The sequence below is a fragment of the Wolffia australiana genome, chromosome 5, assembly GCF_029677425.1.
Source record: "Wolffia australiana isolate 7733 chromosome 5, ASM2967742v1".
Lineage (NCBI taxonomy): Eukaryota > Viridiplantae > Streptophyta > Magnoliopsida > Alismatales > Araceae > Wolffia > Wolffia australiana.
In genome coordinates, this window is record NC_135839.1 from 6,982,546 (window position 1) to 6,994,552 (window position 12,007).

The window sequence follows — 12,007 nt, forward strand, 5'->3', positions numbered from 1 at the left end:
CCGCGGATGTGGTTCGGCCGCTTCAGCTCCGTCATGCGCGCCGAAGGGTACACCCAGAGCAATGGGGAAGCCACTCTCTTCTTCCGTCACGGCCCGGCCGGGGTCGCTATCCTGGTCGTTTATGTGGACGAGATCCTGATCACCGGGTCGGACACTGCCGAAGCTTCACGCCTCAGCCGCTCCCTTGCCCGCGAGTTCGAGATCAAGGCCCTTGGTCAGCTCCGGTACTTCTTGGGGCTCGAGGTGGCCCACTCGGCTCGTGGTATCTTCATCAGCCAGCAGAAATATACGGTGGACCTGCTGACTTTGACGGGTATGACCGAATGTGCTCCTGTGAAGACCCCCATCGACCCCAACGTCAAGTTGGGCGCCGGGGGTGACTCTCCGCCGGTCAGCACCCATCAATATCAGCAGTTGGTGGGGAAACTTCTCTATCTGACCCACACGCGTCCCGACATCAGCTATGCAGTTAGCCTTCTCAGTCAGTTCATGCATGCTCCGCATGAGATTCATCGTCAGGCAGCTCACCGGGTGCTCGCGTACCTGAAGGGCTGTCCCGGGAAGGGTTTACTCTTCCCCCGGAGCTCAGAGCCGACAGTAAAGGTATATACAGACGCTGACTATGCAGGCTCGACTGTGGACTACCGGTCTACCACCGGTCTTTGCATCTTTGTCTTCGGGGGCCTTGTGAGCTGGAAAAGCAGCAAGCAGGATCGTGTCTCCCGTTCGAGTGCAGAGGCGGAATACCGGGCACTTGCGGATGGGGCCTCTGAGGCTCAGTGGATTCACGGGGTGCTCCGCGAACTCCGCGTCGAGTACACCCGTCCGATCCACTTTTATTGTGACAACAAATCGGCTATTGCCTTGGCTCAAAATCCGGGCCAGACGGGTCGCATCAAGCACATGGAGATCAACCGCTACTTCTTCAAGGAGCGGATGGGCGAGCTTGTTCGACTTGTCTTCGTGCCGTCATCCGACCAGGCGGCGATGTTCTCACGAAGGGATTATCAAATCCTCTCCTTGTTCAGTGCTACCTCCAAGCTTGGCATGGATGACATCCATACCTGCGCTATGGGGCTGTTAGTGCGCGGCCTCTCCTAGTGGGTCATGTTCTATAAACCCACTAGGCTCCCTCACTTATCACTAACTCATATTCTCTCCTCTCTCTCTCCTAGGGTATATATACCCCTCCTCATGTACATTCTAGTTAAGGAATTCATTTCCTCTCCTTCCTCCAAGCCCTAGCACCCTCCTCCCTTTACGAAAAACTCGGTGGACTCCCCAAAGACCCCTTACACCCTCCTCCCTTTACGATTTGGCCCCAACAAAATCACCCCCCTCCTCCTGTCGGTCGCAGCAGCCACGCTGCCTGAATTCCTTCCACTTCATGTATAGCTCCTGCCGTAGAAACCGCTCTTCCCCTGAACACCACATCGTTTCTGTGCAGCCAAATGGCCCACAGAACCGACATTGCTCGGCAGCGTTCTCCGTTTCCTCTGCCTCTGAAATTCTGTATCGATTCCCAGAAAGCCCTTTCCGAAGTCACCTTTATCTTTGTCAGACTCTGGCTGGCCCAAATCGTGCGCGCAAACTCGCACTCGAAGAACAGGTGGTTGCATCTTCTTCACCAGTCAAGCAGAGCACGCAGCGCGACTCCGCATCTGGATATAGTCTTCTGCGAAAGGCTCTTGTCATGAGACTTTTTCGTGCCAGGAGCCATCCAAAAAACCTCACCTTCAGGGGGACTTTTTGTTGCCATATGAACCTGCAGGCCCTGATCAGTGACGTGTCTTCCTCTCGCCCCGTCCGAAACTTCAAATAAGCCTGCTTGACTGAGAATGGGCCATTTGCCCATACCCAGCTATCCTGTTCGCCCTCCTTTGTTCGTAAATGGATTTAAGATTGCTGCATGCTCATTAATTCAGCCATCCGCTGGTCTGATAACGTCCCCAGGATGATCGGGTTCCACACTCCATCCCATCAATCTCTAACCCGGGCTTTTTTCTCACGTGCAAGTGCGTGTAGTAGGGGGAATGTTTCGCTTAAGTTTCCTCGTGGCGACCATGCACCACTCCAGAATTGAAAAGTCGCCCCATCGCCTAACTTGGCAGAGAAAAAACCTTGTACTCTAGGGAAGATCCGGCGAAGGCCTTGCCAGAAAGGCGATGCTCCGTGTACCGGCTCTGCCTTTTTCCCCTAGTTCAGCCCCTTTCCATAGCTGTCTTGGAGTACTTTGGTGACAAGATCTCCACCCATTTGGTTAGTAGAGCCACATTCATACTTTGCATATGTAACACCCCCAGCCCTCCCATTTTGATGGGCCGGCACACTTTATCCCAGGCCACCATTGCGAGTCCCCTGATCTGTTCTACTCCTGATCCTTTCCATAAAAACCGCCTCATCATGCCTTCTATTCTCTTCCCGACTCCAGTTGGCATCTTGAAAACTGAGAGGTAAATGAGCGGAATGGATGATAATACAGACCTCAACAGTACCAATCTGCCCCCTCTCGATAACACCTTTGTCTGCCACCCCTCTAGCCGTCTTTCCACTTTTCCAATGACCGGTTGCCAATCTGTTCTCGTCAGCCTGCCCTTCGTCAATGGTAAGCCCAGATAACGCATCGGCAGACTCCCAAGCGGCGTTCTCAATATCATTGTGCATTGTGTCTCCTCTTCCGACGATAGCCCATTACACATCAATGCAGATTTGCTTCTGTTTATTTGGAGTCCTGAGAAATCTGCGAACAGGTCAATTAGTATGGATAAATTTCTCGCTTCTCTCGCTGACCCTTCGATAAAGAAGGTGGTGTCGTCAGCATATTGGAGTAGTGGGATTCTAAGCCCTTGCTCCGACATTTGGTATCCTCACAGCAGTCCCTTTGCACATGCCTGGTCAGTACAAACTGCAAGTGCGTCAACCGCCAGGACGAACAGTAGTGGTGCCAAAGGACATCCTTGTCTCACACCTCTTTGTGGTTGAATACGGCCTCCTTCTGGTCGTCCGTTTATCAACACCGTGCAAGAGTGTGTGGTGATGCATTTTTTCACCCACCTTATCCATTCTTTAGGGAACCCCCTTCTCTTCATGGAGGCCCACAGGAACTCCCAATCAATTGTGTCATATGCCTTTGCAAAGTCGACCTTCCACATGAATCCCTTGGTTCCTTTATCAACACCGTGCAAGAGTGTGTGGTGATGCATTTTTTCACCCACCTTATCCATTCTTTAGGGAACCCCCTTCTCTTCATGGAGGCCCACAGGAACTCCCAATCAATTGTGTCATATGCCTTTGCAAAGTCGACCTTCCACATGAATCCCTTGGTTCCTTTCCGCTTCCATGCTGCCAATATTTCTCCTGCTGTTACTGCACTGTCCATTAGTAGCCTTCCGGGGATGAAGGCTGATTGCGCCGGTTCAATCAACTCTCCTATCCTTGCCCTGAGTCTATTTGCGAGCACCTTCGCAATAATCAGATAGATTGAATTTGACAAAGAGATGGGACGAAAATCTTCGATTTTTTCCGCCCCTTGGTATTTCGGCAGAAGGAGTAGATGGGACCTGTTGATCTTCTCCATGTTTCCTCAACCTTCTCGGAAGTCATCAATCGTGGCCATCACATCCGACCCTACCCAATCCCAGCATTCCTTGTAAAAAAACACTGGGATGCCATCAGGTCCTGGAGCTCCCTCTCCGTTCAGCCCCGTAATTGCTGCCTTCACCTCCTCTTCAGAGAAAGGTCGAGTCAGTTCCACTTGATGCTCCCGACTCACCTTCCGTGCCCCCCTTCCACACCACTTCCATCTGCTCTTTTTCCCTTTTTTGTAGAAAGATCTGAAATGATCTGCTATGGCTCGTCCCACTGCCTGCGCTCCTATGTGTATCTGATTTTCCGCTTTTATCTTCAAAATCTGGTTACTTCGCCTCCTGCCATTTGCCACAAGGTGAAAAAATCGTGTGTTCGCGTCGCCTTCCCGAAGCCACAATTGTCTTGATCTCTGTCTCCAGTCCATCTCCAATTTCCTGTCTTCCTCGGCAACCACACCCTGCCATTTCTTGCGTTCCCCGGCCTCATCTCCCTCTAGGTTTCTAGTGTCCTCCAACTCATCCAGTTGCTGTATCCTAGCCAGGGCCTCATTCCTCTTCTTCTTCCTATTTTCCCAGACTTGGTGGCAGTAACCCATCAAATGTTGGCATAGACCTTTCACTCTCTCAGCCAGTGTCTCTATGTACGACCCTGCTTTGTGGATTGCCAACCATGTCTTCTCTATCGTCTCTTTGAACTTGTCCTCATGAAACCACCATCTATCCAATTTAAAGTATGTAGCCCGTCTGTGACCTTCATTCGTTGCCCATACTATGGGTGTGTGATCTGATAACGGCCTTGGCCGCGCTCTTACGTCTGCATTTGGGAATTTCTCCGCCAACTCTACTGAGCATAGGAACCTGTCAAGTCTGGATTTTCTCCCTCCACCTGCCATGCTCCTCCATGTGTAAGTACAATCCACGGGCCCCATTTCTTGCATCTGTGCTTCTGCAATGAGTGACCAGAAATTTGATGAGTCATTCTCTAGGCCTCCCCTGCCATTTGGTCTGTCTCCTGCCTCTAATGTCACGTTGAAATCTCCCCCCATCAGTATTGGTAGTCCTTGAAATTTAGAGCTCACCTCTGCCAGCTCCTCCCATAGCCCACTTCTTCCTGCTGGATTTGCTGCCCCATACACTGAGGCTATTACCATTTCAAAATCATCGCTTGTCCTTCTTAGTTTGACCGCTGCTGTCGCCGCCCCCGCCCATGTCTCTACTTTCGAAAGCACTGTGTCATTCCAGGCTACCACCACCCCCCCTGATCTTCCAACAGCATTTATCGCCAGAAATCCCTCGAGACAACCTTGACCTACTGTGTTCCACACTCTTGCTTCACAGCTTTCCAACATTGTTTCCTGCAAACAGGCTATTGTGACACCCCACTCCATCAAATAGCTTCTGATTATCCCTCTTCTCCGCTCATCGCGGAGCCCTCGTACGTTCCATGAGAGATACTTCATGGCTGACTGTTTGGTTCCCCTCTCCCCCCCTGTGTACGCTGCAGTCCCACTTCCACCGCAACCTCTTCTATCTGCTTATTCAAAATTGGGTCCCCTTCTCCGTCTATTGTACTGTCGGTGGTGTCTATCATTATCGTGGCCGTCCTCTCCACGTCTTGTGCTCTCGAATCTGTTGCAAGTTTTTGTGCTTTGCTCCTCATGGAGTTCTTCATCATTTCCCCTGCCATTAATTCCAACGGCCACTTTTTCCGGCCTTCATCCACCTCACGACCCCCTTATCCTGCTTCAATTCTGTCTTCTTCCGCCTATACCATACTGGCTCCTGAGCTGCCCCCTTCTTTTGTCTGTGTCGGTTGTATTTCTGTACTAACCTTGTTCATCTTTACTTCATGTTCCTCCGTTCTCACTACTGCACTCTTTTCCGAAGGCCTCTGACTCATGATTGTGTTTCTTTTTGTGCTCTGTTCCAGGCTTGGAATTATCACCTCTATTGTCGACTGCTCGCTTCGACCTGAGCTATTACTGTCCCCTTGCCTCCCTTCTTCCCCTTCTGGCGGCATAATAGTGTCTTGTGTTGTTTTGTTTCGATCGCGGCTTTCTTTAATACTCCCTTCACCTGCTGCGTGGGCTTGCTTTTCTGGCTTTGTGTACTTCTTGTCGGCTCCAGTCACTTCCCTGCTTGGTCCTGCAATTGGTGGGGTTGGTGGCGGCCTCGTTGCCAGCCTGATCTCAAAAGATCCCCTCGGAACCCATAATCTGACCACAGGTGGAATTATTGCCCCCTTGAGCCTTTCCACCTCCATTATCACACAATTTGGATCGCCGGCTACAAGTCCGGTTGAGATGATATTGCGAAGTTTACCAAACTGTTTAATCAACATTTCCAGCACCGGCCTGGTTCTGTATCCCACCGGAATATCCCGAGCCTCTAGTATATCCGTCTCTCGTGTCTCCTTTGAGGCTCCGTCCTGCGGGAGAACTCTCCGCCATTGTATCCCCGCATCTTTGCCAATCTGTTGTTTCCACCCATTGATTTTGATGTAATTCACCATTGAGGCTCTACGGATAAAGAATTGCCCGTTTTCCAGCTCCCAGAGTTCTGTTCCCTCCAGATTTGACCACTTCTCCCAGAGATCTTGTCTAACTTCCTCCACATGCGGGGTTCCTTTCTTGACTACTCCTAATAGGCATTCTCTGAAAACTCTGTCCGGTACTTCCGGGCTTCGTCTACTCTCTAGCTGATCATTCTGAATGTAGTATGTCTCGGGACCGCCTTTGTCCTTTCTGGGAATTTTATATCCGTTTCTCTCTCTGCAGTTAGCCTGCCTGTGGCCTGCCTCTCAACAGTTCCTGCAGACAACAGGACCTTGACACTCCCATGCGTGGTGTCCTAGCCTTAGGCACTTGAAACATATTTTGACCTCCATATTTCGTCCTTTTGTACCTCCTTGTTTCTCCTTCTGCAGTGGTCTACAACCACCCAGCCTTCGTCCTCTTCCGAACCTTCATTGTTTTGTTTCCCATGTCTGTTGGAAGCCATGTTGTTCCCTCTGTCTCTCTTAGCACTCGCCAGATCTGTCGCTCGCCACTGCCTTTTAAGCTTGTGTATTCCACTTTCAACCCCCTTGTGCTGATCAACCTTGGTGTATTCCGGCGCTCTCTTTATGAGTGGTTTAATACAATATTCAGAAATTTTTCCTTCTCCCTTGGCGCCTCTCTGATCCATCTGCCTCCTTTCACCGTCCTCTACTTCACTGTATATCTTTTCATTCTCTCCTTCGTATGGGTACTAGCTTCCTCCTCCCCCATTTCCTTTTCCTTTCCCATTTTCTTGATCTGGCTGGCCGCAACCATCCCGGTGATTTCTATCTCCCTCTCTCCTGCCCCTCAAAGATTTTTGCACGTCTCTCCACGGCTCGACAAAGGGGTCCTTCAATGGCTGGCCCGAACGTCTCCGCCTCTCCGTGCTTCCTCTCTCTCCTCTGACCCTGCCAAGGAACCTCCATCTATCTTCTCCTTTCCGCTCCAGTTCCTGATTCTTTCCCCTTCTCACTCCGCCGCCGCCCCCCTGGAGAGCATTTTGACGTATTCTTCTGCCTTTGTCTTCAGTTGCCCCTTTCTCTAGGACTCCTTCCCTTCCGCTTCCTTGATAGCCCCTATCATACTCTCTTTTTTCCCATGTCCTTTCCGTGAAATCTTGCCGTGGATCAGCCGAGGGGGCACCGGATTGGTTGGATAGTCCTCCTAGCCATCCGATCTGCTCGTTCCAGGTCATCCCAACCCGGCCTGGGTGATGGTAGCGCTTGTCACAGACGAGTCCACTGCCTCCCCCCTCTCCCATCGGCCGCATCAACCACCTCCGTCCCTTTCCTCCGCCGGGTAGGTCTTCAATTCCTCCGTCATCTTCTGCAGCCTCATTGCCCGCGCAGCAGGTCCATCCCCGCATGACATCCGACCACCGAGCTCCCTGAACAACCGCACCTTCCGACCACTCATGATGTAGCCTTCTTTGCCCCTCTCCCCTTCTTCCCAGCACTTCCCGTGCTTCATTTTGCCCTTCTGTCTTTCTTGCACCTCCCTCGCCGAGTTCAGTCGCTATCCCTCTAGCCTCGCCAATCCCTCGTTTTGCTTCCCCTCTCCCTCCGAAGCAGCCCCGCGACGACGGCAGCGTCGTTCGCGTTTGCTCTCTCTCCCCCGTCCACGAGCGCACGCGCTCGCGCTCTCATTCGCCCATCTACGACAAGATGAGGTTGAGTGCTGCGTAATGGTAAGATGAGGTTGAGTGCTGCGAGTTCCACGCAACTGCTTAATATTTTGAGGTGTTGGCCAACTCAACATTGCGTCCACCTTGCCATTGTCGGCCATGACCCCTTGCTGAGAAATCCAGTGTCCCAAAAATTCTAGTTGTTCGCATGCTAATTGGCACTTTTTGGAATTAACATGAAGATTGTTTTCAGCAAGTACATGAAAAACCTTCTGTAGGTGCTTCTCATGATCCTCCAGTGAAGTGCTATAAACCAAGATGCCTTCAAAGAACAGTAACAAAAATTTTCTGAGAAAAGGGTGAAACAGATGTTTCATAAGTGATTGGAATGTTGCTGGGGCATTCATAAGCCCAAAAGGCATGACTCTAAACTCATAATGTCCCTCATGGGTCTTAAATGCAGTTTTATGGATATCTTCTTCCTTCATCCTAATCTGATGATACCCTGACTTAAGATCTAACTTTGAAAATATAGTTGCACCATGTAGTTCATCAAGTAATTCTTCTACCACTGGAATTGGGTAACGGTTGGGTACCGTTATTTTGTTAAGCGCTCTATAGTCTACACAAAATCGCCAACCTTCATCTTTTTTCTTAACCAATAAGACTGGACTTGCAAAAGGACTATGAGATGGCCTGATGAATTCAGCCTTTAAAACCTCACTGACCACTTTTTCAATCTCATCCTTCTGTAAGTATGAGTATTTATACGGCCTCTGGTTGATCGGCTGGGCCTGGGGTATAAGCTGTATGGCATGATCGGTAGGTCTTACAGGTGGTAATTCAGACAAGGGCTAAAAGACCCTGGAGAACTTCTGTCTGAGCTTCTCTTCTAGCGCATTACCTTGGACTGTTTTAGGCAGATTGATACTCATGTCTAGATGATATAATTCAATCATCAATAATTGGCTTTTCTTCAGCTCCTTGTCAACTGAGTGGTTCTTAATACCTGTCCTGGACAAGCTCAGGTCCCCCTTCAAGGTAACCACATCTTGGCCTCTTCTGAACTTTAAAATGTGTCACTCCCAGTGGATATGAGTCCATCCCAAAGATGATAACCAAGCCATCCCTAAGATCATGTCAATTCCTCCCAACTTGAACGGCAAGAAATTGCTAGTCATCTCAATACCTTGAAGAGTATACTGGACTCCCACACATAGTCGTTGACCTTTATTGGACTCCCCATTCCCCAATATCACCTCAAATAGTACTGAGGTATCACTTTTGAAATGGAATTCCTCCACAATTTCTGCACGGAGGAAATTATGGGAAGCTCCGCTGTCAATTAATACTGTGATATCTTTGCCTTGTAATTCTCCTTTCAGCTTAATGGATCTTGGATTAGTCCATCCCAACACAGAGTTTAGTGAGACATGTGCTGATAACAATTGTGCCTCAGGTGGAATGGCATTTTCTTCGACCTCCACAATGTCACTAATGTTGGGATCTAATTTATTCTGTTCCTCTTCGCTTACAATCAAGATTTGTAAAGTTTTCTTGCATCGATGCCCAGGGCCAAATTTTTCATTGCAATTATAACAGAGGCCTTTCTCTCTGCGTTTCTGGAACTCCTCCCCAGTTAACATCAGTTTCCTTCTGTAAGCTGGAGCCTCATGAGCGCCTTCTTGTACTTTGACCTTGTTCTGATGATAGCTCCCTCCTCCTGCTCCTTGAGACGTAACAGGGTGGATGTAATTTCCCTGATAACGTGCTCCAGTGTTCGGTGGTCTCCCCGCTTTTTGACTATGACTTTCCCATTCTTGCCAAAGGGCATTAAGTCTTTTTTCTGTCTTAAGTGCCAAATCCATAAGCCTTCTTAGTCCCACCAATTCTTTGATATCCATTTCGGTCTGTATCTCTGTCTTCAATCCCTTCAAAAATATGTCGTACATTATATCTTCTGGCATAGGAGGTAAGTAAACCGATAGCCTTTCAAACTCTTTCCGATATTCCTTCACTTTTCCCGTCTGCTTGATATCCATGAACTGGTGTTGATATTATCTGCTAGGTGTTTCATCAAATCTTTTCCCACTTTGAATCTTGAAGTCATTCCACCCAGCAAAGTTATACTTATCAGTGGTCCACAGATACCACTGCAAGGCTTCGCCCTCCAGGTTAGCCATGGCTACATCAATCCGATCTTCCATCAGTACTTCTTGAACCTGAAAGAATCTTTCCATACCCCGCACCCAGCCTTCTACGTTGTCCCCTAGAAATTTTGGTGCCTCCATTTTACTCCAAACTTGTTGTATATGCTCTTTGTTCTGATTCTCGTGACATGTTGCATTTCGTGTCTCAGCTTCCCCCCTTCCATGACTCTTATTCTTTTGATGGCTTCTCGGAAGCTCCTCGTCCAGCTTTCGTTCTCCCGATGTGTTTCCTTGATTAAGTGTTGCGAGGGTTTGCAACACTTGTCTTAACAATTCACCGTTCTCCTTGGCTTCCTCCCGCATCATTTTCAATTCTTCAGCTATTCGCTTCTGTTCTGTCTTCATCTCGCTCAACTCCACCTCTTTCTCGTCCAATATCGCTTCCACTTCTTTCGGCGTCATTGCAGCCAAGATCACCGCTCTGATACCAATGATACGCTACTGTATCGAATTGGTAAAGAAATGCTGTAACTGGACTTACAGAATGTCCACGCTCTAGCCCCTCCGCTTGTAAGAACACTCCGACGTCGTCTTCAGGTTTCTCTGCAACCACGTACCCGGAATAGCTCCTAGCCGAATGCAGCTCCCGCTCTTCCAGCATACCCGACCGAGAAAACCCCAATTCTTCCGTCCCCTACCCCGTGCCCCTTCTCCTTTATTTATATCCTCCGCTTTCTTTATTTCCTTTCTAAACTATTATCCAAGAAACTGTTAGTTAGTTGGCCAGCTCAGCGCCAGCGGGCCAACTAACGTTCAGCCCCTTCTTCTCTGTTCATATGTTATTATAGGGACTGTATCACTAGCGTACAAGAAGATCAGTAATTTCTCAGAGCTTGATAGAGTGGATATCCATACTAATTTGATACAGATCGTATTAACTTAGGTTTTTGATAAACCAAAGTCTTGGAGTTGTCAATTGCATTGGTCAGAGCACTACTACAGTACATCATTCCACTTAGCAACGCATATTACCCTGTTTAAAGCTGTATACGGAAGAGATTACCCCACCCCATATTGCTGCGCAAGGCTCGGTTGCATCACCCATTGAAGCTATTACAACGTTTCTAATTTAACAAGATCAGACACTGAAGATCCACGAAGACCAGTTGCGAAGAGCTCATGCATTTATGAAGACAAGCACAGGCAAGAAGGAAAAGAAAGTAATATTTGAGGAAGAAAATTTTGCCTTTCCGAAATTGTGGCCTTACCAGATGAGATCCATGGCGAATGAGAAACTTAGCCCAAAGTACTAAGGGCCATTCAAGATATGCTAAGAAGATAAGCAAGGTAGACTACAGGTTAGACCTCTCATATGACGCTTTGATTCACCCTGTCTTCTGCATTCTACAAATTATGCAGGGCATCTGACATATGGGAACAAGCAGAATCTAACATCCCAGTTTGGCAGAAGATAGTGTTGCCCGTCAGGGGGACCAGGGTGGGAATCGAAGCTCTGATCATTTGATGCCACCAACTTGGGACAGAGAACTAGTGGGAACAATTTTCAAATCTTCACAAGCAATGCCCAGGCATTATTCCTAATGTCAAGGCAGAAGTTGAGGACAGAACTGATACATCTATATAGACCCCTTGCTGACATCAGGGACATCATGAAGGGACCATGCTTGCGGGCACAGACTCACAATGAGAAGAGAACAATATTAGAGAGAATTAGGTCATGTGGTAAAAGGGGCACAAGGAAGGTTTTGGGAGGGGTCTCGACCGAGATAGGAGTCTGCGTTGACTGTTGAGGATGTAGTCAACATTAGGTCGTCACGCATCGTCGGACATTTGTGTTTGTTAACTTTTTTATTTATTTTTAGATCATTAAGATAGAAATATTTTATTTAATAAACGTTATAAATATGTCACATAAGTGAACCATGGGAGACATCAAAATTCATTCTAGCAATAATAGATCTCTTAGCTAAACTTGGCTCTAATGGGACACAATTTTCCACAAAATAAAATCCTTGATGTTTTGCTTGTTTTTTTCCCATTTATTTTTATTCTCTTTCTGGTCCCACAGTTCAAGAGATGGATTTC

General features: G+C 48.4%; 2 protein-coding genes across 2 annotated transcripts in view; both read right to left on the bottom strand.

The window, feature by feature from the left end:
• The window catches only part of DRM2 (domains rearranged methyltransferase 2), a 29,357-nt gene that overhangs the window by 10,789 nt on the left and 6,561 nt on the right, over positions 1 to 12,007 (bottom strand). The window lies entirely within an intron of this gene.
• Positions 8,076 to 10,137, bottom strand: LOC144702930 (uncharacterized). The gene is made up of 3 exons (XM_078574955.1): positions 9,011 to 10,137; positions 8,177 to 8,605; positions 8,076 to 8,099 (listed from the first exon to the last, which is right to left on the bottom strand). The coding sequence occupies exons 1-3, from the start codon at positions 9,791 to 9,793 to the stop codon at positions 8,076 to 8,078; spliced, it is 1,236 nt and encodes a 411-aa protein (XP_078431081.1). The 5' UTR covers positions 9,794 to 10,137.

Bases quoted from the DNA above. Each gene is read 5' to 3' on its own strand.
- LOC144702930 (XM_078574955.1), bottom strand. From the start codon at position 9,793: ATGGATATCAAGCAGACGGGAAAAGTGAAGGAATATCGGAAAGAGTTT. The intron at 8,606-9,010 runs GTGATATTGGGG...AGGGTCTTTTAG, and splicing joins ATACCTCAGTACTATTTGAG to CCCTTGTCTGAATTACCACC. The intron at 8,100-8,176 runs GTCATGCCTTTT...CCCTTTTCTCAG, and splicing joins AGGGACATTATGAGTTTAGA to AAAATTTTTGTTACTGTTCT.